This window comes from Carlito syrichta, unplaced genomic scaffold, assembly GCF_000164805.1.
Source record: "Carlito syrichta isolate Samal-C Ts95f unplaced genomic scaffold, Tarsius_syrichta-2.0.1 Scaffold314107, whole genome shotgun sequence".
NCBI lineage: Eukaryota > Metazoa > Chordata > Mammalia > Primates > Tarsiidae > Carlito > Carlito syrichta.
The window spans coordinates 217,352-245,210 of record NW_007258203.1 but is presented as its reverse complement, the minus strand read 5'-3'; the positions used below and the strand labels follow the sequence as shown (position 1 = coordinate 245,210).

Sequence of the window (27,859 nt, the reverse complement as noted above, 5' to 3'; positions counted from 1 at the left end):
AGGATGACAGGAGCCCAGTAGGTCGAGGCTGCGGTGGCCAGGAACGTGTCACTGCTCTCCAGCCTGGGCGACAGACTCCAACTCAAAAAAAAAACCAAAAAACAAATTAGTTCTTGATCTAATATAAGGCCCTAGTAGAGACAGAATACCTGGCCATTGAATACCATCATAAACTGTTATCTGACACATCAAAACAAATACGCATTTTAATGGGATTACACATAAATTGGTTTTATGAGACAATGACTCACAATCCCGTGTGTTTTCTTCTGCCATCATTCCACCTCTCCCTAAATCCCCACTTATGACCTCTTTATGACTAGTTGTCTCAGAAGGAGTAAATAATAATAAGCTTTGTTTACAGCAAGCTATGCTTATTATTTTGGTACCAGCTGAAGTTTATAGCTCTACTCAGAATAACCATGAAGGTCTGTGAAAAATGAAAATTCTCCACTGGAAATAACTTCAAACTGTACATCTGATGGTTCACTTTGCCTAGAAGAAAGGATGGTTTGAGATATGGATCAACATCAGTTCAGTCTGTGCCTGATGGCTTGGCCGAATGTTCAGGGACTTGGAAGGAAGAAGGTTAGAGAACTGACATCAAGAAAGTTTGGGAAAGATGTATGAGGTTATGCCCCCTAAGTAAAGACTCAGAATGTGAGGTTACATATTACCCATGTGAATATTCTCCACTACACAGGAGGATTATTCACTGCACTATTGATTTCCTTATTGTGTAATAAACCAGAAAGAAATAGACTTAAGTAAGCCTAAATATTTTCCTCTCTGATTTTCTAACACAGTTTAGTTTTTTTGTCTGGACTAATCCAAGGCCACAAAGAAAATACAATAAACTATTAAAAATATTATAGAATGCATATGTGACATTCTTTAAACAAAATATAAAAAGAGATCTTCAAGCCGGGCTCGGTGGCTCAGCCTGTAATCCCGCTCCTTTGGGAGGCTGAGGTGAGTGGATTGCCTGAGCCTGAGGGTTCAAGACCCGCCTGGGCAGGCGAGACCTCATCTCTACAATAAAATAAAAAAATCAGCCGGAGTGAAAATCCAACTCAAAAAAAAAAAAAAGAGAGAGATCTTCAAAATGATAGCCAAAAATTATGCATTCTCATGAAAATAACTCCTGGACTAAAAAAGAAATACTCCTCATAATTACCACTATGTAGAAATGAAAAATAATGAGATTATTACATTTTAAAACCTGTTGAGTTTAGACAAAATGTTATCCAAAGTAAAAGCATACCTTTTAATGGGTTGTGGGTTTTTGTTTTTTGGGTTTTTTTGTTTTGTTGTTTTTTGGGGTTTTTTTGGTTTTTATTGTTTTATTTTTGAGTCAGAGTCTCACTTCATCACCCAGGCTGGCTGGAGTACAGTGCACACTCTTGGCCACCCCAGTGACAACCTGCTGGGCTCTGACAATCCTTTCACCTCAGCCTTCCAAGTAGCCAGAACTACAGGCAGCGCAAGCTACCACACCCAGCTAATTTTTTTATTTATTGTAGAGATGAGGTTTCACCAGGTTGCCCAGGCTGTTCTCAAACCCATGGGCTCAAGCAATCCCCTCACCTCAGCCTCCCAAAGTACTGGTATTACGGGCTTGAGCCAGCACACCCAGCCTGTTTTATTATTAAACAAAAAAAGACCAAAAAAATCAATGGATTAGTTTATATCCTTTTATTTTTAAGAATCTAGAAAAAAATAAATCTAGAAAAAGAATTAATAGCAAAAGCAGCCATTAATAAAATATGTATATTTGATCAGGAAAGCTGATTTTTTTTTTAAGAACATTTACATAACTTTGACAAGCTTGGTCAAGTTAAAAGAAGGAAGACACATGCAAAAGTAATTAGAAATAAAAATACTACACATTCCGCAGACGTAAGTCTAGGTTAAAATTATATACATACGTGATGCACAGTTTAATCCAACAAACTAGAAACTAATATGAAATAGATGATTTTCTACAAATAAAAAGTACTAAAACTGACTAAGTTTTTGAATCTTGGACTTTGCAGCAACTTGGATGAATTTAGAATCGATCATACTCAGTGATCTATCCCACAAACAAAGAACAGAGTACCATATGTTCTCACTCATAAGCGGGCCTTGAACAATTATAATACTATAAGAAAGGGATTGGCAGTAGTGAGAAACTGTCAGGGGAGGGGGGTGGGATTGGCAGTTGAGGGAAATAGCTAGGGGAGAGAGGGGCTTACCTCATCCACAAGGGTACCTGAATAATCAATGTTTGTATACCTAACCCTGAATTATACCCCACATCTTTATAATAAAAAAGTTAGAATCTCTAATCATAGAAGAAAAGGAAAATGTGATCAAAGCAGTAGTCTTAAAGAAGGAGCAATTTCACAGGTAAATTTAACCAAACTTCTAAGAAAACCTATGTCCGAGGTAAATTTAACCAAACTATGCAGAGAATAGAAGAAAACCATTCTGACTCATTTTATGAAGATAGCATAAACAGATTCCAAATTAGGATAACATCAAAAAGAAAACTATGAGCTATCTCACTAAAGGAGAGAGATGTTTAAGTCAAATATAACAATGTACTTTAAAAATGTATAATGCAGCCATGCCGGATCTAGTCAATCAACACTTACACCCATTTCCAACTCCATTGTGTCTATTAGTGCTTCAAAGCCTGAAGAGCTGTGTACTAAGCATTTTCCAGACTCTTTTCCAACTATGTTATTGATGCAATTTTGGAGCCATCAATTAAATTCGATAGCATGAAATTTGGAAAGTATAAACAAAGAAGAAACTAATTTTCTGCTGGTGTTTCTGCTGATAATCAAGGTCATACACTGTGAATTTCCAGATGCACTTGTAGTGGCTAGCCTGAGTATCCAGTGTCCAGACACCAGCTTCACGTGGGTGTACAAGAGACAATTCTGATGATGGTGGCATGGAGTCAACAGCTTATGGATCCCAGGAGCACAGCTAGTTCAATGTGATCTTGGACACAAAGTATCACTCAAGAACTTTCAACTCTCATTAATCTAGTATCCAATTGATTATTTTTCATATTTGGACTTTGTACAATATCACGTTAATCATAATTTTAGATTATGAAACACCCTTGTTTCATTTTATTTTGTTATGTTTGATATCTATTATATCACCTTTACTGCTCAACATAAAAACTAGAATTTTAGAACATCTCTTCATTTTAATACCCACATTTCACAGCTCTTAAATCTCTCTCAATATGGCATTTGTTGTATGATATTCATATAGGAAAAATTTGTATTTATGTACTTTCCAAAGCAGTTGTACCAAGTTAAACTCAAACTAGCAATGCATAAAAGAGATCCCACTGATAAATATTTCCTCCAACTCTTGGTATTATCTGTTCCTTATTTTTTGCCATTAATAAGGGCATAAATAATATACTATTATGGTTCTGACTTGCAATTCTCAAATTAGGCATGAAGCCGAATATCTCTATAAAAACATGTTTCTTGCCTGTATTTCCTCATCTATAAAGTTCTTGTTCCCATATTTTGCTCATTTTTGTGTTCTTCTAATTGATTTGTGGCAGTTGTTCATAGATTGTTGGTATTAACACTCTGTCAATCATACGTGTTTGAAATATAACCATGCAGTTCATTTTTTTTCATTTTCTTTGCAGCATTTTGATGAACAGAAATCCTTAATTTTAGTGTAGAAGAATTTTTAATTATTTTATTTCTTGGTACACAATTTTTCTATCTATTTAAAGAAATCCTGATGTGATAACCAGCTTCCAAGATGGCTCTCAGTGATTCTCATCTTATGGTATTCAGGCCTTTGGGCAGTCCTCTTCTTTATTATATCAGGTTTGGCCTTTGTGACTAATGGAGTGAAGCAAAAATTATGATATGTAACTGATGAAGCTAGATCATTAAAGGTATTGGTATTACTGCTGTCACTTTTGCTCTTGAATAACTGGCTCCAGTGGCAACTGGCCATCATAATGTGAGGAGGTTCGATTACCCCTACAGGGAGTTCCATGTGGTTGGGAACTGAAGTATCTTAGCAACAGCCAACACCAAGTTACCAGTCATGTGAGTGAGCCATGTGGAAAGTACATTCTTCAGATCTTGTCAGAATTTCAGATGATTGTATGTTGACTACCATGTAGACCAAATGACTACCACATGGACCAAATGATCAAAGGGATTTTTTATAGCATTTTGAGATCAGAAATACATAATTTTCAAAAGATACTGCCTTATAAATCTTCTGGCAGACAAAATAGTACAGTTCCCGGAACAAGAATTGTTGTGGAGCAAAGTATAAAGAAATGAAAGAAAAAAGGACAGCAAATGAAAGAATCGAACAAAGAGAAGAGCTCATTCTACCATTAGTAGAAAAAAAAAAACTAGAAGAATTATTAAAGGGAGAAAAGTATCTGAATATTTTCACGAACCTCTAGAATACAAGGATTATATGTAAATTACAAGAAGAAATTATCATTTTATGATAGGTCCCAATTTTAAATGTGTCAGTAAATAAAGTTCTAATCATAGATAAATCTTCTTCATCTCACATATTGAATTTCTTTTAGTTTCACAGAAAACGTCATTCCCAGCCCATCCTGTAGGTTTCCAGAAAACTAATGAAGCACACTGCTCTGGAGCAAAGTTGGGCTCTCCTGGGTGCCAGAATCTAAAGGGAAATAAAGGGTAAAATCAGTTTTCAAAGAATGCACAGTGACTGATTAGAAAGTATATAGGTTTGGGGTTGAACAGAATGGGGTTCAGAAGGGGACAACATTCCAATGATTGCCCCCCCATACTGCCTTCCTCAAAATCCTCAAATATGGACACACAATTTTTTTTTTTTTTTTTTTTTTTTTGAGTTGGAGTCTCACTCTGTCGTCCAGACTGGAGTGCAGTGGCCGCTCCCGGCCACCGCATCCTCGGCCTGCTGGGCTCCGGCGATCCTTCCGCCTCAGCCTTCCGAGTAGCCGGAATTACAGGTATGCGCTACCATGCCCAGCTGATTTTTTGATTTATTGTAGAGATGAGGTCTCACTGCCCAGGCGGGTCTCGAACCCGCGGGCTCAGGCAATTCACTCACCTCAGCCTCCCAAAGGCGCGGGATTACAGGCTGAGCCACCGAGCCCGGCTGGACACACAATTTTATACTTGCTGCGCGGACATTCTCCTGGCAAAAATTTTATGAGAGAGTGTACTCTCAGACCTTTCCCCTGCAATTTGACCTTTACTTCCTCCTCTTCACGTTGTCCTTATCCTGACCTAGATTCTTGCACAAATCCTTTCTTACTGACATTTAATAAAGAGACTACCTCTTTACATCTGGGCTCTTAACACCTTCCAAAGTTTCTCTATTCTCATGAAGCCATGAATATGTGACACAGTGCCCAAGTTTAGATGTAAAGTTACTCTACTTCCAATGAATACACGCTGTGGGAAAAGGTGAGAAGTTGCACATTACTTTTAGAATTAAAAGACCTGGTTTTGCTACTCGTTCATTTTGATGTTTAGCAAGTGATTTAATCTCCCCTGGTAGTAGATTCTTCGTCTACAAAAACAGAAATTTTAAGTTTCCTAAATAACTAATAAGCTCTGTCCTTTGTCATTGTGGGAGAATCAAATAAGATAATATATACTTAAACTCTTCTTTAAAAAATCCGTAAGTAAGAATAGTATTATCATGCAATTATCCTACTAAAATTATACATAGTTCTGACCCAGATATTTTAAACCTTACTAATTAGAGATGAATTTAAGTATCTTGTGTTGAGAGGTTGTAAAATATAACGGTCAAAAGCACCATCTCTGGAGCAGATGGACATGGGACTGAGACACAAATTATCATCTTATTAGTTTATTGATTTAGAGCAAGTCATTCAATTTTTCATCTGCAAAATCAGTTCTGAAAATCAGATGTTTACATAGAATTTAAATGAGATAATACATGCATGTAATAAGGGCTTGATAATTGTTAGATCCTGTTATCATTATCATTATTAATGTTAACATTAATAGCACTGCTAACAACATTTTTCTAAATGTTTTATATAAACAAGACATATAGTTTATTAATCTAGGTCTGTACTCACTTGGCATTTTTCTCAAAAGGTGTATTATCAATCCATTGCCAATTACCATTGCCTTGTGGATCTGAGAGCCCCAGAAAATAAGAAAATGATTCATTCAGCTGCTGGACAATAAAATCCTGCATGGAAAAAAGAAAAGAAAAAGTCATAGACTTTGGAATTTCTAGATTGAGCAGAGTAAGTTTTCTTCATAACCTTTAAAACCATTCTTTCAAAGAAAACACAAGGTGCAAAAAAAAGTCACATGATAACATACCAACCAGGAGTACAGGCCAAAAGCCAGTATCATCACAGGAAGGAAAGAGGTTATATATTCTAGACACATCTCAGATAGAATTTTATTCTTTTATTTACCAAAAAACAAAATTGTTTTTAAGTGTACAAAAATCCATATTTGTGTTTTCAATCTTTTTATTTTATTTTATGTGGTCAGATGTTGTGATGTAATCATCACAACATCTTTGTGTCAACCTGACTGGGTCAAGGGGTGATCAGATTAAAACATTATTTCTGGATGTATCTGTAGGTGTTTTAAAGATAAGATTGGCATTTGAATTGGTGGGCTCAGTAAGAAATTACTGTCTCTAGTGTTTGGTGGGTATCATCCCAACTGAAGAGGGTCTGAATAGAACAAAAGGCAGAAGAAGGAGAAACTCACTTTTTAAAAAATTTCTGCCTGCTTGCTTGAGCTGAGACATCAGTCTTTTATTATCCTTGGACTAGGATTTACAGCATCAGCTCCCTTGGTTTTCAGGCCTTTGGACTTGAAATGGAATTATACCACTGGCTTTGCTGGGTCTTCTGCTTGCAGATGGCAAACTGTGAGACTTCTAAGCCTCCGTAATCATGTGAGCCAATTCCTCATATAAATCTCTTTATACATAAAGAGATTATATATATAATGTTATATATAAAATTATATATAATGTTATGAAAAGATTATATGTAACTTGAATATATATATGTAAATACACACAGACACAAATTTATAGTTTCTCTGGAGCACCTTGACTAATAAAAATGTGTTCTGTGTTAATTTCTGATTGTCTTTCAGTGAAATTGCATTTGGGTTCTTAAAACACAAATTGGTTTCTCCACTCCTCTAATGACTTCTTCTCTGGGAAGTAGTAAATTACTTGTAAAAATTAAATATAAAAGAGAGCTCACTATATTTCAACTACTGTGGTTTTATTTGTTATATAAAAAATAATTACTCTCATCTTTCCAGTTGGATTTCTAAAATACCTTTACATATATTCAGATTGTTTTCCTATAGGTAATTTTAATAAGGTAAACTGCAGTTAATTTTGAACTGAACCTGAAGGTTTAAAGAGTATTTATTGTGTATTGCCCTAAAACTCTGACCTAACCCATTATTCCAGTGGGGAGGGGTACTGCTTAGCCAAAGGTGTTACAAAACACGTAAGAAATGCTCCCTGACATTAATTCCTGTCTTTAAAAGTACCTGCTTCGCTGATGCCAGCAAAATGACAGAAAAGAAAAGCCAGGCGCTAGTTCCCCCATGAAGACACTGACTTAACAACAATATATGGACCAAATTGCCTTTGTGAACTCCTGAACATAGTGAAAAGGTTGCAGTACCACAGGCACGAGCAAAGCCAAGAAGACTGGCATTCAAGCAGGTAAGAAATTGTGTTGCCTGCATTCACCTTAGATCCTCCATCTGTTGAGCACTGCACAGAGCAATAGAGGAAGAAAAACATATCTAAGCATTTGTCATGGGAGGGACAGAAAAGAGTAACGCATTGTGTCAACTTTCTTGCTTTTCAGGGAGCTGCTTTAGAGATTTGTTTCTGTCTCACCTAATTCAGAGGGCTGATATGAAAGACAACATATTTTGAATGCTTGGTCGCTGCTAAGAAAAAAAAAAAAGGAAGTTTGTTACAGCCTCAGAGAGACTGTGGTACTGCAAACAGGCAGCAAGGAGAACAAGAGACTACAATTTCACCCAAAAAAGCCAAAGTAAAGAATTTTATCTGAAAATTATAAAATCAATTACAAATATTGAGAAGATGCAACACTAAAACATATTTGAGAGACTCCTAGAATCTATAGTCAGGCTGATTGGTGAAGGTCTTCCCCTGTAGGAAGTCAGACAATAAACACTGGAAGAGGTGTTCTTATAATGCTCAAATCTCAACGAAAGATCTCAAGGAATACAATGAAACAGGAACAAAATAAATCTCCAGAAATTGTCCTTTTTAAAAAAATAGATTTATGAATAAACTGACAAAGGTAAAATTACAAACTTAAAGATCTCAATGAGTTAAAAGAAAACACAGACGAACTATTAAACAATATTTGGAAAGTGAATGCACAAACAAAATGAGCATATTAACAGATAGAAACTATTTTTTTAAAATCCAGAATGAATGAATTGGAAAATTCATAAGAGAGGTACAACGGAAGACTTAATCAAGCGAATGAATCTGTGAACTTTAAGACAAGTCATTTAAAATGATCGAATCAGAGAAGCAAAAGGAAAAAGGAATACAGAAAAATGGAGAGTACCTGAAGGGCTTATGGAAACCATCAAGCAGACCAATATAGGCATCATAGGAATCCTAAAGAATAAAGAGAAAGAGGATAGATAACCTATTTAAAGAAATCTTGGCCAAAAGCTTTCCAAATTTCAGGAGAGAACTGGACATAAAAATTCAAGAAGCAGCCGGGCTCAGTGGCTCAGCCTGTAATCCCACGCCTTTGGGAAGCTGAGGTGAGTGGATTGCCTGAGCCCGCAGGTTCGAGACCCGCCTGGGCAGCGAGACCTCATCTCTGCGATAAATCAAAAAATCAGCTGGGCGTGGCAGCGCATGCCTGTAATTCCGGCTACTTGGAAGGCTGAGGCGGAAGGATCGCCGGAGCCCAGCAGGTCGAGGCTGCGGTGGACCACCGCACTCTGGGCGACAGAGTGAGACTCCAACTCAAAAAAAAAAAAAAAAAAAAATTCAAGAAGCTCAATTCCAACCAGGATAAATCCAAAGAGATTCATACTGAGACACATTTAATTAAACTGTCCAAAGTCACAAAGAGAACTATTGAAGCCAGAAAAAAAAAAAAGTGTTCATCATGTACAAGAGAGCTTCCGTAATTATCAATAGATTTTTTCAGAGAAATTTTGCAAACCAGAAGAGATTGTGATGATATAGTCAAAGTACTGAAAGAAAAGAAACAGGCAACCAAGGAAACTGTATTTTGGAAAGCTTTTATTCAAAAATGAAGAAGAAATTAAAAATTTCCAAGATAAGCAAAAGTTAAGAGCATTAATCACCACTAGACTTGCCTTAAAAAAATGTTAAAGGGAGTCCTTCAACTTCAAATGAAAGGATAGCAGACAGATCATGAAACTATATGCATGCTTTCTGATAAAAGTAAATATACACAATACAAAATTTTGTAATATTGCAATGTTAGTGCATAAATCATTTAATTCTTGTACAGAATTTAAAAAGACAAAAGTATTAAAATAACTATAATGCCTGTATTAATGAATACACCTTGTAAAAAGATAATTTGTGACATCAATCACATAAATTGGAGACTGGAAGGAAATCTGAAGAAATAGAGGGTGTTAATATGCAGTTGAAATTAAGTTGTTATTATCTTAAAATGCACAATTTCAGTATGTTTAATATGCTTTATGCAATCCCCATAATGAAACACTTATAGAAGATACACAAAATGAAATGAGAAAGGAATCAAAACATACCACTACCAAAAATCAACAAAACACAAAAGATAGCAACAAGAAAGAAAAACAAGACAAAATATATAAAATATGCAAAACAAATCAACAAAATGGCCATATTAAGACCTTATCTATTAATAATGACTTTAAATATAAATGCATTAAGCTGCTCAATCAAAAGGCATAGATTGGTTGAATGATAGAAAAAAAAAACCAAGATCCAATTATACACTATATACAAGATTTATATACAGGATTTACTTTATATATACAGGACTTTAGCGCTAAAGCTCCTCCAGGCTGAACATGAAAAGATGGAAAAATATATTCCATGCAAATATTAACCAAAGAAAGCATGGGTGATCATACTTTCTTATATCAGATAAATAGAATTTAACTCAAAAAACTTCCAGAAGAGAAAAAGAAGGAAAATATAACAATTATAAATATATATGCACCCAATATTAGAGTACCTAAATACATAAAGCAAACATTAACAGAACTGAAGAGAGAAATAGACAACACCACTATAACACTAGGAGTCATTGCAAAAACTTATTTAGACTCATAAAAACTAAATATTCAAATGAATAAAATGAGAGTTGACACAGGGGGTATTACAAGTGATGTTTCAGAAGTAAAAGGGGTTATAAGAGACTACTGTGAACAATTATATGCCAACAAATTAAATAATTTAGAAGAAATTGATAAAATCCTAGAAGCATATCACTTACAAAGATTGAATCACAAAGAAAGAAAAATCTGAGCCGGGCGGTGACTCAGCCTGTAATCCCGTGCTTTGGGAGGCCAGGGTGAGTAGATTGACTGAGCCCATGAGTTCGAGACCCGCCCGGGCAACTTGGCGAGACCTCATCTCTACAATAAATCAAAAATAAGCCAGGCGTGATAGCACGCGCCTATAGTTCTAGCCACTTGGAAGGCCGAGGCGGAAGGATCGCTGGAGCCCAGCAGGTTGAGGCTGCGGTGGCCAGGAACGTGCTACTGCACTCCAGTCTGGGTGACGGAGTGAGACTCCAACACACACACACACACAAAAAGAAATAAAGAAATAAAAATCTGAATACATCAATATCTAGTAAGGAAATTAATTGGAAATCAAAAATCTCCCAAGAAAGAGAAGCCCAGAATCAGAAGGTGTCACTAGCGAATTCTACCATACATTTAAAGAATAATTAACGTCAATCCTCCTGAAACACTATCAAAAAATTGAAGAAGAGGGAAACTTCTCAACTCCTTTTATGAGGCCAGAATTTTTCTGATATCAAAGCCAAAAAGGTACTATAAGAAACTGCAGATTGATATGCCTAATGAATATTAATATAAAAATTCTCAGCAGACTACTACAAAACTGATTCCAATATTATATTATAAGGATTATACACAATGCCCAAATATAATTTATTCCTGGAATTCAAGGATTGTTCAACACACTAAAATCAATCAATGTAATGCACCACATTAAGAGAATTAAGGACGAAAACAACATAATCTCAACTGAAGCATAAAAAACATTTGACAAAATTTAGCATTCTTTCCTAAAAAAAAAAAAAAAAAAACACTCAGCGAACAAGAAATGGAAGGAATGTATCTCAGCCAATAAAGGTCACATATGAAAAGCTCACCACTAACATCCTACTCAATTGTGAAAAACTGAAAGCTTTTCCTCTAAGATTGGAACAAGGCAAGAATACTCATTCTCATCACTTCTTTTCAGCATAGTACCAGAAGTCCTAGAAGAGCAACTTGGTAAGAAAAGAAAAGAAAATCATCCAAATTGGTAAAAAGTAAAATTGTCTCTGTTCCCAGATGACATGATCTTATATGTGGAGAACCCTAAAAATTTTAAAAAGTGAAACTGTGAGCTAATAAAGAACTTCAGCAAAGTTGTAGAATATAAAATCAACACACAAAAATTAGTACCATTCCTATATACTAACAATCTGAAAATTAAGAAAATAATCCCATTTAAATAGCATCAAAAAAGAATAAAATAGGAATAACCTTAACCAAGGAGGCAAAAGACTTGTACTATAAAAACTACAAAATATTGATGAAGGAACCCACAGAAGACACAGATGAATGGAAGGGCATTCGTGTTCATTGATTAGTAGGCTTAATATAGTTAAAATCTTCATGCTATTCAAAGCAATCTACAGATTCAACATGACCCCATCAAAATCCCAATGCCATTTTTTGCAGAACTAGAAAAAATATTCTAAAATTCATATGAAATCCCAAGAAACCCCCTCATAGCCAAAACATTCTTGAAAAAGAACAAAGTTGCATGCCTCACACTACCTGGTTTCAAAAACGTATTCCAAAGCGACAGTAAACAAAACACTGTGGTGATGGTATAAAGACAGACATATAGACCAATGTAACAGAATAAGGATTCCAGAAATAAACCTTCATATATATAGTCAAAGGATCCTTGACAAGGCACCAAGACCTTACAATAGGGAGAGGGTAAACTCTAACAAATGAAGATAGGAATACTGGATATCCATATGCAAAAGAATAAAGTTGGACCCTTACCTTATATCATATATAGAAATTAACTCAAAAATTTTAACAACCTAAATGAAGACCTAAAACTGTAAGTCTCCTAGAAGAAACATAAGCAAAAGGATTCATGATATTGATATTGGCAAGTATTGATACAACACCAAAATCACAGGCAACAAAAGCAAAAATAGACGAATGGCACTACATCAAACTAAAAAACTTATGCAAAGCAAAGGAAACAATCAAGTAGTGAAAAAAAGAAGCTCATGGAATGGAAAAATATATGTACAAATCATATATCTGATTGGGGTTAATATCTAAACTATATAAGGAACATCTACAACTCAACAACAAAAGAAATACCCAGTTTTTTAAAAGTGGGCAAAAGACTTGAATAAACATTTATCCAAAGAAGATATACAAATGATCAGCAAGCATATAAAAAGATGCTCAACATCACTAATCATTCAAGGAATGCAAATCAAAACCACAATGAGATATCATTTCACACCCATTAGGGTTGCCACTATCCAAAAACAAAACAGAACAAAACAGAAAATAACAAGTGTTGGCAAGAATGTGAAGAAATAGAGCCATGTGTGCAAGCTTGGTGGCAATGTTAAATGGTGCAGTCACTATAAAAACAGTATGAAGGTTTTTTCAGAAAAATTAAAAATAGAATTACCAGATGACCCAGCATTCCCACTTGTGAGCATATATTCGAATATATTGAAAGCAAGATCTCAAAAGAGATATTTGCACGTCTATATTCATTGCAGCACTATTCACAGTAACCACTAAACAGAAGCCACCTAAATGATAATCAACAAGTGAGTGGAAGAAAATGTGGTATCTTAACGTTCTCCTCACACACAAAAAAGAAGGCTAACTATATGAGGTAATGGATTTCACAATATATTCAGATATCAAGTCATCACATTGTATACTTTAAATATATACTACTTTTGTTTGTCAATCACATCTCAATAAAGCTGGAAATGAGACAGCAAATAAAAAAAAAAAGAAAGTGTGGAATATGTCTACAGTGGAATATTATTCAGCCTTAAAATATTTGAAGAAAGTCTTGTCACATACCACAACATGGATGAACCCCAAGAGAAGTAGGTCTTTCACACACACATACACACACACACACACACACTACTGTATGATTTCACTTATATGAGGTATTTAAAATACCCAAACTCATAGAAATAGAAAGTAGAAGAGTGACAGTGAGGGCCTTAAAGGATGAGAAAACGAGTGGTTGCTGTTTAATGGGTAGAGAGTTCCACTATTGCAAGATGAAAAAGTTCTGGAGATCTGTTGTACAACACTGTGAATAAACACTACAGAACTGCACACTTAAAATGGTTAAGACAGTAAATTTCATGCTACGTGTTTATTCCACAATTAAAAAATTAATCAGAAATTGAAAAGTACCTGCTCTATTTCTGTGTTGATCACAGCCAAATGCGCCCCCATCTCAACACATTTCTGCTCACTCTTCGCCCAGACATCCACTTCGGTAGAAATGAAGTAGCAGCTGGAACCAAACGACTTCCAAGTACTTGGGCAACATCCCCAGACTTTCTCTGTGTTACAGGAAAGAAAAGAGTGACTGCAAGATGTGACAGATAGGATGAATGAGGTAAGTTCCATATACATAAAACTCCAGGATCTATGGTTGTTTTCTAGAGACAGTTTCTTAATTCAAGCTTTTACTGTCCCTTGAATTACATGATTCAGGGCCCTAGAAATTGATTTTAAATTAACATTCTTTCGGTTTTCAATATTTACCAAGGTATACCTACAGAATTTCCTGCTTTTGTTTTTCTTTCTTCATTTTTTTTTTTTGGCAAGAAAATTACTCTTGAGTTTTTTCTCTGTTGTTTCATGTCCTTTATATGTTACAAGATCCAATTCCTCTTAGAGTTTTAAATGACTAACACAGGTGAACCTGGAGACCCAGTTCTGCTCAATTATCTTGGGCAAGCCACAGAGCCTTGGATTTTTAAAATAACTGTTCACAAGTTGGCTATGAAAATTAAACTTATGACTCATTACAATTCTGTGTCTATCATTTATTATGTACATCTTTGAGCAAATTAACAACTTTCTTGAGTCTCAATTATTGCATCTTTAAAATGGAAATAATAATAGTGTCAACTTCATGGAGGATTTAACTACATAATATGTGTAAAGCATATTAAAAAGTGTTTAATATAGAATAGTTGCTCAACAAATGTTACCTATTACTAATTTTCACACAGTATCAAGCACTTAAGAATTTTAATTATCAATGTTCCTTCTTTACCCTTATAAGTACCAGTTTGCCACTCTCCTAAGGATTAAAGAAATATGTAGCTAGCCAGATATAAGTTCACTGATACATTTTGATTATGCACATAATTTTTTGAGTCAGAGTCTCACTCTATTGCCCAGGTTAAAGTACAGTAGCACTATCATGGCTACTGTAGCCTAGACCTGATGGGCTTAGGCAATCCTTCCGCCACAGTCTTCCAAGTAGCTAGAACTACAGGCATGCACCACCATGCTAGGCTAATTTTTTAATTTATTGAAGAAGCAGATCCTGCCAAGTTTCCCAAGTTCGTTTCAAACTCCTGGGCTCAGGCAATCCTCTTACCCCTACTTCCCAAAGTACAGAGATTATAGGTGTGAGCCAACGTGCCCAGCCTACACATATAATTAATATGATTTTGATTACATATAATTTAAGCACATATACATGTATGTGCTATGTTTTCAGTTTTGTTGAGTTTTAAATGTCCTTAAAGTGATTATAATATAAATGTTCTTCTTTGTCTTATTTTTTCATTCTACGTTGCTAAGATTCATCCATTATTTTACACAGCTTTATTTTATTCCTTCTTTTACATTGTCATATTATTATATATTAAGTGAAAATAAAAGTCAACAAACTTTTCTTGACAATAATATTTTACTTTTCCAATTTATTCTGAGAATAAGGGGCTAACCACAGTGCTTTTTTTAGTTTTTAATTCTAAAGATGTGGGGTACAATTCAGGGTTAGGTATACAAATGTTCATTATGCATGTACCCTTGTTGATGAGGTCTGTCCCCCCTCCCCCCAGCAAGTGGGAGACTGTCAAGTTGCTTTAAGTGTAAAAAATAACAGGTATAAATAATAACCATTTGATAAGTCTTATTAAAAAGAGTTTCTGGTTTACTTTTGAGAAAGCAAATGACTACTAGCAGAAATAACACATCTTTTGCTAATTATTTTATTTCTTATTGTTTACTTTCAATGACATTGAAGGGTAACCTAATCAAATTCTCAGCAGACTATCACAAGTAATTTCTGATAATAGATCATTCTATAATCTTAGACAAATTGTTCTGAAAGAATTCCAAAAATGGGGTGACATCCTAACACAGTTCTTTTCATTCCAATCTGCAGATTTGGGTGAGCAATATTTTTCAGTTTGTGTCACTAAGTTGAAAAACAGAAGTAGAATTAATGTTGAAATCTATCTCGAGCTAGCAATAGTAGTATTCAATTATGGTTACATGTGATTACATTTTTAAAATCCCTATTCATCTATTAAGAGATAGCCTTCCAATAGAGTTCTACTTTATTACTAATGATTTATCAAAATTGATAATAAATTTGTGTTTTTAATATTGTGTTCTGATAACAGTGGTAACATTAAATCAATCCAGAACAAATTTTATAACACTCAAAGCCTAATGTCCACAGGAAATTAAAATATTAAACATACTTATCTACATAGCTTGGAAGATGGAGCAATCGTGATGCAAAGATGAGTCCAAGGTGGTACAAAACATACAACTGTTTAATAATACATGTTTACCTTTTTTAAGTGAGTGATGGGGGTTAGCACTTTATGATGGTATTTAGACACAAGTGGATACAATTTTATAAGAGATATAACAGTTTTGTTCTTTAAATTCAATATTTACAAAGTTTCAAAAATTAAACCCCTTGCTTCTTTGGCATGATGAAAAATTTTAGCTATCAAATTAAATTGTATAAGAGGATCATACTTTTTCAAAATCTTTTGGGGGGTGACAAACAGAACAGTTCAAATAAAACTGGTTTAGCCAGAGTACAGATCTATTGAAGAAATCTAACTATGCAACTGAATGTTTCAACACTGACTGAAACATTTTGGAGAGGATACAATCTGATTTCAATTATTTTTTGCCTTTAATCCATGAAAATTTTGTGTTTGAGTTTTTATTTTTTCATTGTAACAATAACTTGAAAAGACGTTTTTAAAATTTGAGCACTTTCATTTGCTCATATTGTATTATATAAAATAATTATATTTCTTATACAAGTTTATCTGTAACTTGAATTAGTTATATTAAACAGCCTGGTTAGCTGTAATCTTAGGTTGTAAATTAACAGCGTGTTATGCAAGATGGATGTAAAGTTAATTTAATGACTATCTACCTTTGTCCCACTTCAAAGCTTTCTGAAAGCAAAAGCTAAAGTGCCCATTGCTGCTTCTAGGAAAATATTATCTAGTATTTGTTAGTTGTTATTGCAGGAGTGCTCCACATAGATGGGAGGAAGACTATCCTGATAGAATTATGGTTTCCTCCCTAAAAGAGTCAGCTCCAAATCGTTTCACCAAAGAACAATTTGATAATAAAACCGTAGGTCTGGAAGAGTAGCGAAGCCATCCTTTGCATCCCCAAGTACCCTATTCTTGCCAAATACCAAAAAAAGATAAAATTTCAGCATCTCGTAAAAATACAAAGAAGCTTCTGACCTCTCTTCACTTCTCACAGGTTTCTCCATAAAAGCAGAGAAGTGAATTTATAAGTTCCTTAAATAGCAAGAATCTGATAAAGTAAACGTCTAGATTACATTTCTTTACTTGGAAGGATTAAGGTCATACAGACCACTAGAGACATGCACCTTGCTTTCCTTGGCTTTTCCCTAGACATAGTGGGAAGCAGATCATGACTCTAAATTCAACTTTTCCAACTCCCTATATATGAAGTTACCAGACGGATATTTTAGAAAGTCTTATCCTTAGCCAGTTTAATCAGTAATAAAGCTGGCACTTGGGGTGGAGATGGGAATTATTATCAGAGAGAGTTTTATGCAGTTGACAGAGGGTAAGGAAAATTTTTAAAATGTAAGAATTGCTATAAATAATTTTCAATGTTGTCTCAAGCAAATTATTTGCATGTAGTTTGATAGTATTTGTTGACATTATAACGTCTGAAGAAGGAATTGTTTTGCGGGCACATACCGAGTCTGATATGAGCATGTAAGTTTAGAGGTATCATGAAGATTTCCAGAGATTTTAATAAAACACAAACATACACACACACAACAACAACATACACCCACACACACACCAGAACACAACAGTCTTCAACTTAACCGTGATTTCTCTCTGGGACTTTTTCTGAAGAAAAATGAATGACATGCATATACGAGGCTATGATTCAACTAGAGAAAAAGTCTAGTTAAGCATTATAAAGATTCACCTGCCACCATTGTCCCCTCACTGAAGCAGGTTAGACTTGAATGATATGTTGGTAGTTCAGACAGCCTTTTTTCAGTTGTGCCATGAGTAAAATGATAAGTCACTGTGAAGGGAAAGGAAGAATTGGTGTCCATTCCAATCTTTTACTATAGAACCTTATTCTCTTTATCTGCACCATGCCAGCTCACCTCTGACCCCCACCACCCTCTCTCTATGCAAGCCCAATAAAGACCATGCTAAATTAGCTCTTGCTTGTATTCATTTATCTTATTTGTTTATATGACTCTCTGTTCGCTTTTGTCCCTTTCTTCCACTAGAATTTAAGCTCCATATTATAAGGTAGAGATTCTACCTGTTTTCTGCATCAATTAATCACCTAGAACATTGATTGTCACAAAGTCATCAGTAAATATTTATTGACTCACTGGATGTCTGCTACTCCTTAATTTTAATAACCTTGAAGCAAGTACACAGGTTAGTTTGATGTTTTCTAAGTATTTCTAACTGCAGGTCACCACAGATCAGTATATGGGGTAAATAACAACCAAGGGGAGACTTTAAACATTAATAAAGACATTTTAAGTGTCTCAGATGAACACTAACTTTTATGTTCATCAATGTGCACATAACCTGATTCTTCACGCATTTCTTTTTTGTCCTTCCACTACTGAAGTTTAGCAAAGTCAAACCTTTCTACCCTTCTCTCTTAGCTCATGTTTTGGGGTCCTCAGTTTCAGTTTCCTCTTAGCTAATGAAATAATGGTTCTTAAATCTCCTTCTCTCTTATACTTGATTATAAAAGGCAAAACTGATTCTAAATTTTGTGTAGATTATTTGTGTTTTACTAAATACGGTAAAAAAATATTTATATCTCTGAAGGTACTGCAGCCATTATCTGCTTGACTTAGAAAGCCTCTTTCACTCTCTCTCAGACTATTTGGAAACTATTTTTGATCACCTTATCAATGAAAGAAAGAACCAAACCATAAAATGGAAAGCAAAAAGGTCTTTGAGACTCCTTACAATAAGTTTGAGATAGTACGTGTTGCAAATGGAACAGGGAAGAGATACTTTCTTCCCTCCATTGCCTTCATTTTATGTGAATACCTTTCCCCCTCATATTGGGAAAGGCTTCCACGAGCAAAAAACCTAATATAAAGTATCACAACTATAAAAGCAATTCTGGTTGCCCTCCCATAAAGGTGTTTTGTGTCTACAGAACACGTGATCACTAGTGAACCCAGTCCTAGAAGATGATGTCTTAGGTGATGGATACAGTGAATGACATGCATATATGAGGCTATGATTCAAAAAATGCTAATGAAACCAAGTGAAGTAAATCGACAAGAGTCAGTTGTCAAAAGAGGGGAGGAAGAACAGGAAAGAGAAAAGGTGAAAAGTGTGGCATTCCAAGTAAGAGCTGACGTATTATTGGGGTAAAAGAGAACATACTTAGAAAAACTTTAGGGGATATTCACAGGAAAGAGATCAAGGGAAATGCCACTTCAGTGAGGACTTACCCACACAACTCACAATGAAGCACGCACTGAGGAGTGCAATGGAAATCACCACAACAGAGCAGAGTTTCAGAAACCAGCAGCTTCCTTTCTCTGTCAAAGTAGCAAGACAAATTCAGTTAGCAGGGGGCCAGGAAGCCAGAATTCCCAGGACACTTCGAGCAATGAAGAAACCAGACAAAGAACCTCAGAGTAATTAAAAATTTAAAACAAGAAGAGTTTACAAACCCCCTCAGAATAAATAACCAAGTAACAGCTCTGAAGCTCAAAACAATTTGGACAAAACCCACACTCAATCAACTGAAATTTCCATTTCTTTGTTCTTTCTCCTTAAATATTACATGCTTTCATTGATTGTATATCTTTCTCAAAACGTCACTTTTATCTCACACTTCTCATACTCCTATATTAATATTTTATTTCTTCAGTATATCAAAGAAATATCTGCACGTCCATGTTTATTGCAGCACTATTCACAATAGCCAAGATATGCAATCAACCTCAGTGTTCATCAATAGATAACTGAATAAAGAAAAATGAGGTATAATATACATAATGGAATATTATTGCACCATAAAAAAATTCTGTCATTTGCAACAATATAGACATTGTGTTAGATGACATAACCCAGGCACAGAAAGACAAACGCTGCACATTCTCACTCATATGTGGGAGGTAAAAAAAAAAATCACTGTCTCATGGTGTTAGTGAATAGAATGGTGATAACCAAACTGGGAAGGGTAGGGGGGAGGGAGCAAAAAGAGGTGTCGGTCAATTGATACAAAAAAATACAGTTAGTTAAAAGGAATAAGGTCTAGCACCCTTAGTATCATAGAGCAACTAATAATTTATTGTATGTTAACAATAATTTATTGTATGTTTTTTCAAAATAGCTAGAAAAGTAGATTTGGAATGGGGAATGGTCCCAAAACAAATAAATGATTAATGTTTGAGATGATGGATATCCCAATTACTCAGATTTGATCATTACACTTTATATGCTAGCATCAAAAATCACTGGTACCCCATAAATATGTACAACTGTTACATATCCACAAAGTTTTTTTTAATAAAAATTACTATTCATCAGCTAGGTGCTGTGGCTCATGCCGGTAATTCCAACATTTTAGAAGACCAAAGTGAGAGGATTGCTTGAGCCCAGGAGTTTGAGACCAACCTGGGCAACATAGCAAGACCTCATCTCTACAAAAAATCGAAAAATTAGTCAAGCATGGTGGTGTGCACCTGTAGTCCTAGCTACTTGGAAGGATTACCTGAGCCCAGCAGGTCCAGGGTGTGGCGAGCCATGATCATGCCACTGCACTCCAGCCTGGGTGACAGAGACCCAGACTTTAAAAAAAAAAACTATTCAGGGATATGCAAAGGTTTGAAGCTAAAGTCAGATTTTCATGCATAAAAATGGGAGGATTCGGGGAGACACCACTTATCAACAAGGGTGCCTGAACGAAGCATATTTGTAAACCTAACCTTTAACTGTACCCCACAATGTCAAAATAAAAAATATTGATTATAAAATAAAAAATAAATAAAAACAAAATCCTCAAAAAAAATGGGAGGATTATTTTCTTCTTCTTTAAAAGACAAAATGAGAAAAGAGAATACAACATGTGAATCAGGGCAATTTGAAAGAATACTGTTGTCTGAATTTCAAAAATAGTCAGAGGACTTTTAAGAACAGATATCTAATAACTAATTATTTAGTTGTTTACATTCTACCATGTAAATCTCCTCTGTCTCCCTAAACACTCTTCCCCGCCCCCCCCAAAAAAAGTTTTCTTATTCTTTGAAGTGCTTCTGGCCCTGAGGCATTACACTTTCTTTCATATTCTTATGAGTCTGCTGTATTGGTCCAACCATGAGCTCTTCAACCTGTTTGTTGCTTGCCTCATCTCTCCAGGTGACTCTCACCGTCTCACCATACTTTTCTACCTTCCTCTCTGCAACTGAGAAGCAGAATGCTCACCTCTACCTTGAGGTTGTCCTTCTCGCACCATTATGTGAGCTCCCTGTATGCAGAAGGTCCAGGAACCTCCTAGGTCTCTCTCCCTGAAGATGTTGCTCAGAGCTTCACTCGAAGAAGCCAGAGCTCAGAGACAAACTGCTACACACTCTGATAGGACGAAAAGATTTCCAATATCAAGTGTACCTCCAAAGAATAAGTCACGTGCTCGACTAAAGTTTCCAGTGATTTCAAGACACAAGAAAAAAACAAAAGAGGAATTGAGAAACACACTGAAAACTGTTCACGAGAAGTTTGAAAAGAAGACTCAGACTATTTCTCCATTTCCTAATATAAAATTTCACTCTCTGATTTCTATTCATTCTGGCAAGCAAAGGAAGAAATGTTATGTGGCCTAAAAGGAAATGTATTTGAAGGCCTTGGTTAAATTAAGTGGTCCCTAACTAAACTTTATATTTGTTACTTATTTTATGCAAGCTTTAATCCATGTGTTGAACAGTGTCCTAGGAAGTAAGTGAAAGTTTGGTTGAATGGATACAGCTTAAATATAAAGGGTAATATAGTAAATAATATAAAACCCATGAACATTGTCCAGGAATGTGATTGTTAAATGGATCATTCTGGAATCTATCTGCAAAGGTGATGGAACATTCTTGTTGTATCAAGACTAATATTAGCAGTTTAGTAACATTTTATAATTTCCCTTTAGGGAACCTGAAATGATATAAAATCAGAGAAAAGGCTTTATGAATTCTATGTTATGGGGTGAAAATATAATTTCTTTTCTTTTCTCTTCCTCATAGGTTGTTAGCAGAGACACTCTTCTGAAAACAAAAGTCAGAGTAACAAGAGAAAAACCAGCAGTTTGTTCATGTGTGCTGTACCTACCACTCCAGAGATAACTCAGTTCAAAAGTATTTCTCTCTCAATGTATTGACATGGGGGCCTTACTTAAGTAATGTTTTAACAAAGTGTCATACATCTTATGCAGGGGTGAGAAAGAAAAAGACTTTTTATCTGAGGAATGTGAGCCTCTTTAAATTATCAGGCCCAGAGAGGCATTAAAATGTGACAGGAGCCACATGCATGTTTATTGCCATAATATTCTCACTAGCATAAACATGGAACCAACCCAGATGCCTATTGAAAGTGGACTGGGTAAATAAAGTGTTGCATATATACATGAAGGAATACAATACAGCCATAAAGAACAAAATCGTGGCCTGCACAGTGAGTTGGATGCAGGTGAAGCTCATCATACTAAGTGAACCATCACAGAAACAACTGGTAACTCGTAAGCAGGCCCTAAACACTAGTCACACTAGCTCAAGAATGAGATTGGCAGATGCTGGGCACTGCCAGGGGAGGGAGGGAGGAGGGAGGGGTACACATGGCAACACAAAGGGTACCTGGTCCACTACCAAAGGGAGAGAGGACTAGCTAGCAGCCCAGACTTTACCTGCATGCAGCCTACTTGTGTAGAAAACCTTCACTTGTACACACAACTCTAAAGTAAATAAATAAAACTTAAAAACGTGACAGAAGTCATGTCTCACTTTCCCTTTGAGCTAAATAATTACCTCTTGAAGCCACCTGCCATGTGGGTTCTAGACTAACTGACGTCATAAGATGAACCCTATAGCACCACAGTGTATTTTAAGGGATCCAAAAAAACACGATTTATTTATAAGCAATCGTGTATTTATTCTTATATGTTTAGACTTCAGTCACCGTCAAAGTGCTCTCCGTTTGATGAATATACCTATCGAGATGCTTCTTCCACTTCTCAAAACAGTTTTCGAGCTCATCCGTTTTGATGCTTTTTAGTGCTTCGGCCCTTTTTGTTTCACCCCTTTCACCTCAGCAAAACGCTTTCCTTTGAGGACTTTTTTCATCTGGGGAAACAACAACCCAAAAAGTCGTTCTGGGTGAGACCAGATGAATAGGGAGGGTGGGGCATAGGAGTCGTGACATTTTGGGCCAAAACCGTTGAACACTCAGCACAGTGTGGGCAGATGCACTTGTAAATCACCCATAAGGAAATGGGCAAATGTGTTGAAAGAACCTCCAAAGAAATTCACTGAACTAAATGCAGCCTCTCACAACAACACCAACTGATACACTGATGCTGATGGGTTCTAGAACATTTACCTAGTAGGGGAAGGCTGTACTACAGGAGGCCCACTTTCCAAAAATAATTCTGGGTTTTTTGGGGTACCCTCTTTATAAACAATCACTTATCAATGTTGTTTCTGTAAACCAATGAGAATTCCTAACAAACAACTTTTTTAATCCTCCCCCTTTCTGATTCCTCCTTTTTTTCTCTAAAAAGTTGAGTCTCTCCTCTGTGCTCTGGAACGCATCCAAAGGCAAATGGAAGTGTTTTCCCAGGTAGCTATCCACAACCTTGTCCCAAATAAACTATATTATTTGCTTCAGCTTCTCCCTTTAGGTTGATGGTGAAAAACAAAGAAGAGAGTATCTCCAAGGTTCCAAAAGGAGAGAAAATACAGGAAGGTAAATGTATGGGAAGAGTAAAGTCTGCTCTTGGGTTCTCTGGCACCACTGTCCTTGAGTGGAGAAGCAAGCGCTGTAAAGGGGCCTGACTTTAGGTGGGAAAACCAGAGAGGAGGACAGGAAATCCTTTGTCTTTGAAAATTGCTGTCCTGCCATCAGGCAAACAAAGAGAGAGGCAGAGTATCCTACATTTTAAGCTTCTTCATCTCAACGATCTTAGAGAAGCAGATTTTGGATTCCTTCAATGTTATCACTCAGGGGCTTAGAGATTCTTCCTCACTCACAGCTTCTAAAATCTAGACAATTCTCTCTATTAATACCACAAACATCTCCACATTCTCAATTAAGTAGTCTTGAATACAAGAAAACCTACTATGAATATATGAATACTGAACTTGTTGATATTGTAAGATAAGAAATATGTATTTGTTTTTTGTCCAGCACAAAGTTCCTAAAACCCTTAAAACTCCCTGGGTGACGGGAATGATAGGAGCATCTTTTATCTATTTGATTTTTGTCCCCAGTTCCTGAAATAGCTCCAGAGGAATAAAGAGGAAAGGAAAAAAATTTAACTACAGTCAGCATGCTGTACATTAAAATAAATACGTAAACAAATGAAGGGAAAAAAGCATTTACTATTTTTTTTTTTTGAGTTGGAGTCTCACTCTGTCACCCAGACTGGAGAGCAGTGGCCGCTCTCGGCCACCGCAGCCTCAACCTGCTGGGCTCTGGCGATCCTTCCGCCTCAGCCTTCCGAGTAGCTGGAACTACAGGCGCCCGCAACCACGCCAGGTTGACTTTTTGATTTTATTGTAGAGATGAGGTCTCGCCTGCCCAGGCGGGTCTCGAACCCGCGGGCTCAGGCAATCCACTCACCTCAGCCTCCCAAAGGCGCAGGATTTTTTATTATTTATAACAAGACTTTCTCAGCCATGCCTGTAAACACATGAGGTGACTCTTGCTCATCCCCTAGATAGTTTCAGAATGGGAACTGGTTGCCAGAGAAATCAATTATATGATTAAGGTCCCACCTCTTTAGGGATATAAAAGGAGCTGGAGATTGAGTACAATGACCCAAGATTTAATCAAACATTCCTATATAATTGGGCTTCCATAAAAACTCTAAGCAATGGGATTGAACTGAATGGAATTTTTAAGTAATCAGATAGTTAAAGCTATAACTGATGATGAAATAAACATTGAGAAACAGGATAAAGCCCTAGAAAATTTCCCCTATGGTAGGTCTGAGACACAATAGACTATAAGAGGAGAAGGAAGAATTGGCTACAAGCCATCACCATCAGTTTCTAGTTCCCTTCAGAAACAGAGAAACACAAAACCAAGGATTGAGTCACTTGATGATCCAGGGAAATAAAACATTCTCCTTTCTAAATAGAGGAAAACAACTTAAAAGATCTCTTTGCCTCCTTGTCTATTTCCTATTTATGCTCACCAACTGCTTTTTGGTCTTTACCATTGACAATCCTGTGTGCCATTCTTTTTGCTTCTTTCCATTTGTTTGTCCTGTAAAAGTTTCTAGATTACAGTGGCATGCCTTTAAATAAAAAGAGCTGGTTGGAGGCAAGATGGCGACAGAACAGGTCAGAGTGTGAGCTCTACGCGAAAGCAAGTATCCATAAACACTCTCTGTGTGAGTGGGTGTGTGCCGGTGGGTGAGCAAAAGTTCATCTGAGGGGAGACTTGGGGGACACTGGGTTCTCCTCCAGAGGTGACTACAACCCACCACCACCCTGAGATTGGAGCCCCTGGCACACAGGATCATCTGCCATTTCCAGGGCTCTCTTGAGAAGAGGCAGCAGAGAACAGCTACTCCTCACCACCTGACACCCAGCCCACACCATCACTTTTAGTAGAAAACCAGGCACAAACCCCAAGAACCATGGGGAAAGCAGGGTGTGGAAATCTAGAACAGAGCCCTTCACCAGTGAGATGTCAACTGGCACCATCTTCTCTGTCCCAGGACTGGGCAGAGACCTGCATTCCCCTGCCCAATTCTGTCCAGCATCCAAACTGGGGCCCAGAGGCTAGCCCTTCACCGAACTCAGTGAGACAGACACCCCTCCCCCATGCTGGAACAGGCAAAGATATGTCAGTGGGATAGTTGACAGGAATGGCAGCAGCAGAAGAGTTGGATGAGTCCTTATCTGATCCATCCTTCTCTCACAGTAGTCCATGGGGGCATCTGACCCACATGGGAGGTCAACCCTATCAGCCTGTGCTGGGAGTGGAGGAGACAGGCTGGAGGCTGGAGCCACTCCTTAATGCAGTGGCAGCCAAAAAGGACCAGAAGTTACAGAAACAATGACAGAGCAAGTTTTTTATTTTTTGCTTTTTTTATTTTAGTTTTTTTTTCTTCTCTCTGTTTTTGTTTGCACTTTCATACTTGTTTCATTTCTGTTAATTTTTTTTTTTTTAGATTTTCTGTTTGTGTATGGGTATTTTTGAAGGCAAATACATCAACAGGGGTTTTTTGTTTGTTTATATGATTGTTTGTATGTTTTTGGTTTATTTTTGTTTTTCCTGTCTTTGTTTGTTTCTCTGTTTATTCATTAGTTGGTATGTCTGTTTTCCCTCATCTTCTCTCTCTCCACCTTCCTTTTGTCTTCCCCCTTCCTTTTTCCATTCTTTCCCTATTTCTTATCTCATTTTGCTTTCAGGAGGCAAACATACAACCCCACTGCATGGACAGACTGTAAACTGGTGGGAAGTGGGTTCCAGGGGACCCACACACTTGTCAGTGGATACTAGGATCTGCAGATAGCTTCTGAATTATAGCTCCCCACTTAATTAAATCCCAAAACTACAAAAAGCACAGCCCCCCAGCCCCGGTCTAGCTTCAAAATTGAATAAAGCCAGAGGATGTACATAAGGAAGAATAGGAGATTGAGCAAACAGATGTAAAAGCTACCCCCTCTATCACCAAACAACAGAATTAAACAAGAGGTTAAAAAGGTGAGGGGACCCACACAAATGAATAAAAACCAAAAGAAAGTAGTGGGTCTAATACAGACCCTTGGGAGACCAACAACTGAGAATACAGACTCCAGAACTCAAACAATGAAGAGACTCCAGAATATCTGGTCTCAAACTACAAACCCAGATATCAAGATATTAATAAAGAGAATAAATAAAAATGAAGAGAAACAAGAGGAAAAAATGAAGAAGTTGATCACTGAAATAACAACAGTAAGGAGAATAAATAACAAACTGGTAAGCAGGGAAAGCAAACTTCACAAAGCAGAAGAAAGAATCTCAGAGCTTGAGAACCAAACTATGGAACTAATCCAAACTGTTAAAAATATAGAAAAAAAGCTTAAAAAGAGAGAACAAAACCTCCAAGAGATGAGCAATTATATTAAGAGGCTGAACCTAAGACTAATTGGAACCCCTGAGGCAGATAGAGAGACAGAGACTACCTTGAAGCAAACATTCCATGAAATTATACAGCAAAGCATCCCTCGTCTCATTAGTGAGGCAACCATTCAAAGAAACAGATTCAGAGAACCCCTGAAAGACAACAAATGAGAGGACCAACTCCTAGACACATAGTAATTTGCTTACACAAAGTAGGTATAAAGCAAAAAAATCCTAAAGGCAGCAAGAAAGAAAGTTCAGACTACCTACCAGGGAAGACCAATTAGAGTAGTGGCAGACTTATCTACAGAAATACTTCAGGATGTGAGAGCTTGGAGTCCAATCTGAAAAAGTTCTCAAAGATAAACTATTGCAACCAAGAATTACCTACCCAGCAAAGCTAAGTTTCATCCGAGATGGAGAATTGAAATCCTTCTCAGACATTCAATCCCTAAGAGTTTACACCACCTCCAGACCAGTTCTACAAGAAACACTTTAAAAAGTATTAAACACAGAAGAAAGAGGGGAAAAAAACAATAACACCCCTCCCAATAAAGGGGGGAAAAAGGTTGAAAACAAACATAAATCAACCCAAAAATCAAAAGAAAGACAACA

The 27,859-nt window shown here is 36.4% G+C and overlaps 1 protein-coding gene across 1 annotated transcript; it reads right to left on the bottom strand.

Annotated features, from left to right (window-relative positions):
• Positions 1-4,544: 4,544 nt before the first annotated feature.
• LOC103273627 (C-type lectin domain family 6 member A-like) lies at positions 4,545-21,386 on the bottom strand. Its single transcript, XM_021719065.1, has 5 exons — positions 21,356-21,386; positions 17,856-17,957; positions 13,785-13,930; positions 6,110-6,225; positions 4,545-4,689 (listed from the first exon to the last, which is right to left on the bottom strand). The coding sequence occupies exons 1-5, from the start codon at positions 21,384-21,386 to the stop codon at positions 4,545-4,547; spliced, it is 540 nt and encodes a 179-aa protein (XP_021574740.1).
• Positions 21,387-27,859: the final 6,473 nt, after the last annotated feature.

What these genes read in the sequence shown, in the direction of transcription:
- LOC103273627 (XM_021719065.1), bottom strand. Translation starts at nt 21,386, where the DNA reads ATGGTGCGAGAAGGACAACCTCAAGGTAGAG. An exon ending in AGGACAACCTCAAGGTAGAG is followed by an intron (nt 17,958 to 21,355) that starts GTGAGCATTCTG and finishes TTCCCTTCACAG; the next exon opens with TGACTTATCATTTTACTCAT. An exon ending in TGAGGGGACAATGGTGGCAG is followed by an intron (nt 13,931 to 17,855) that starts GTGAATCTTTAT and finishes ACACAGAGAAAG; the next exon opens with TCTGGGGATGTTGCCCAAGT.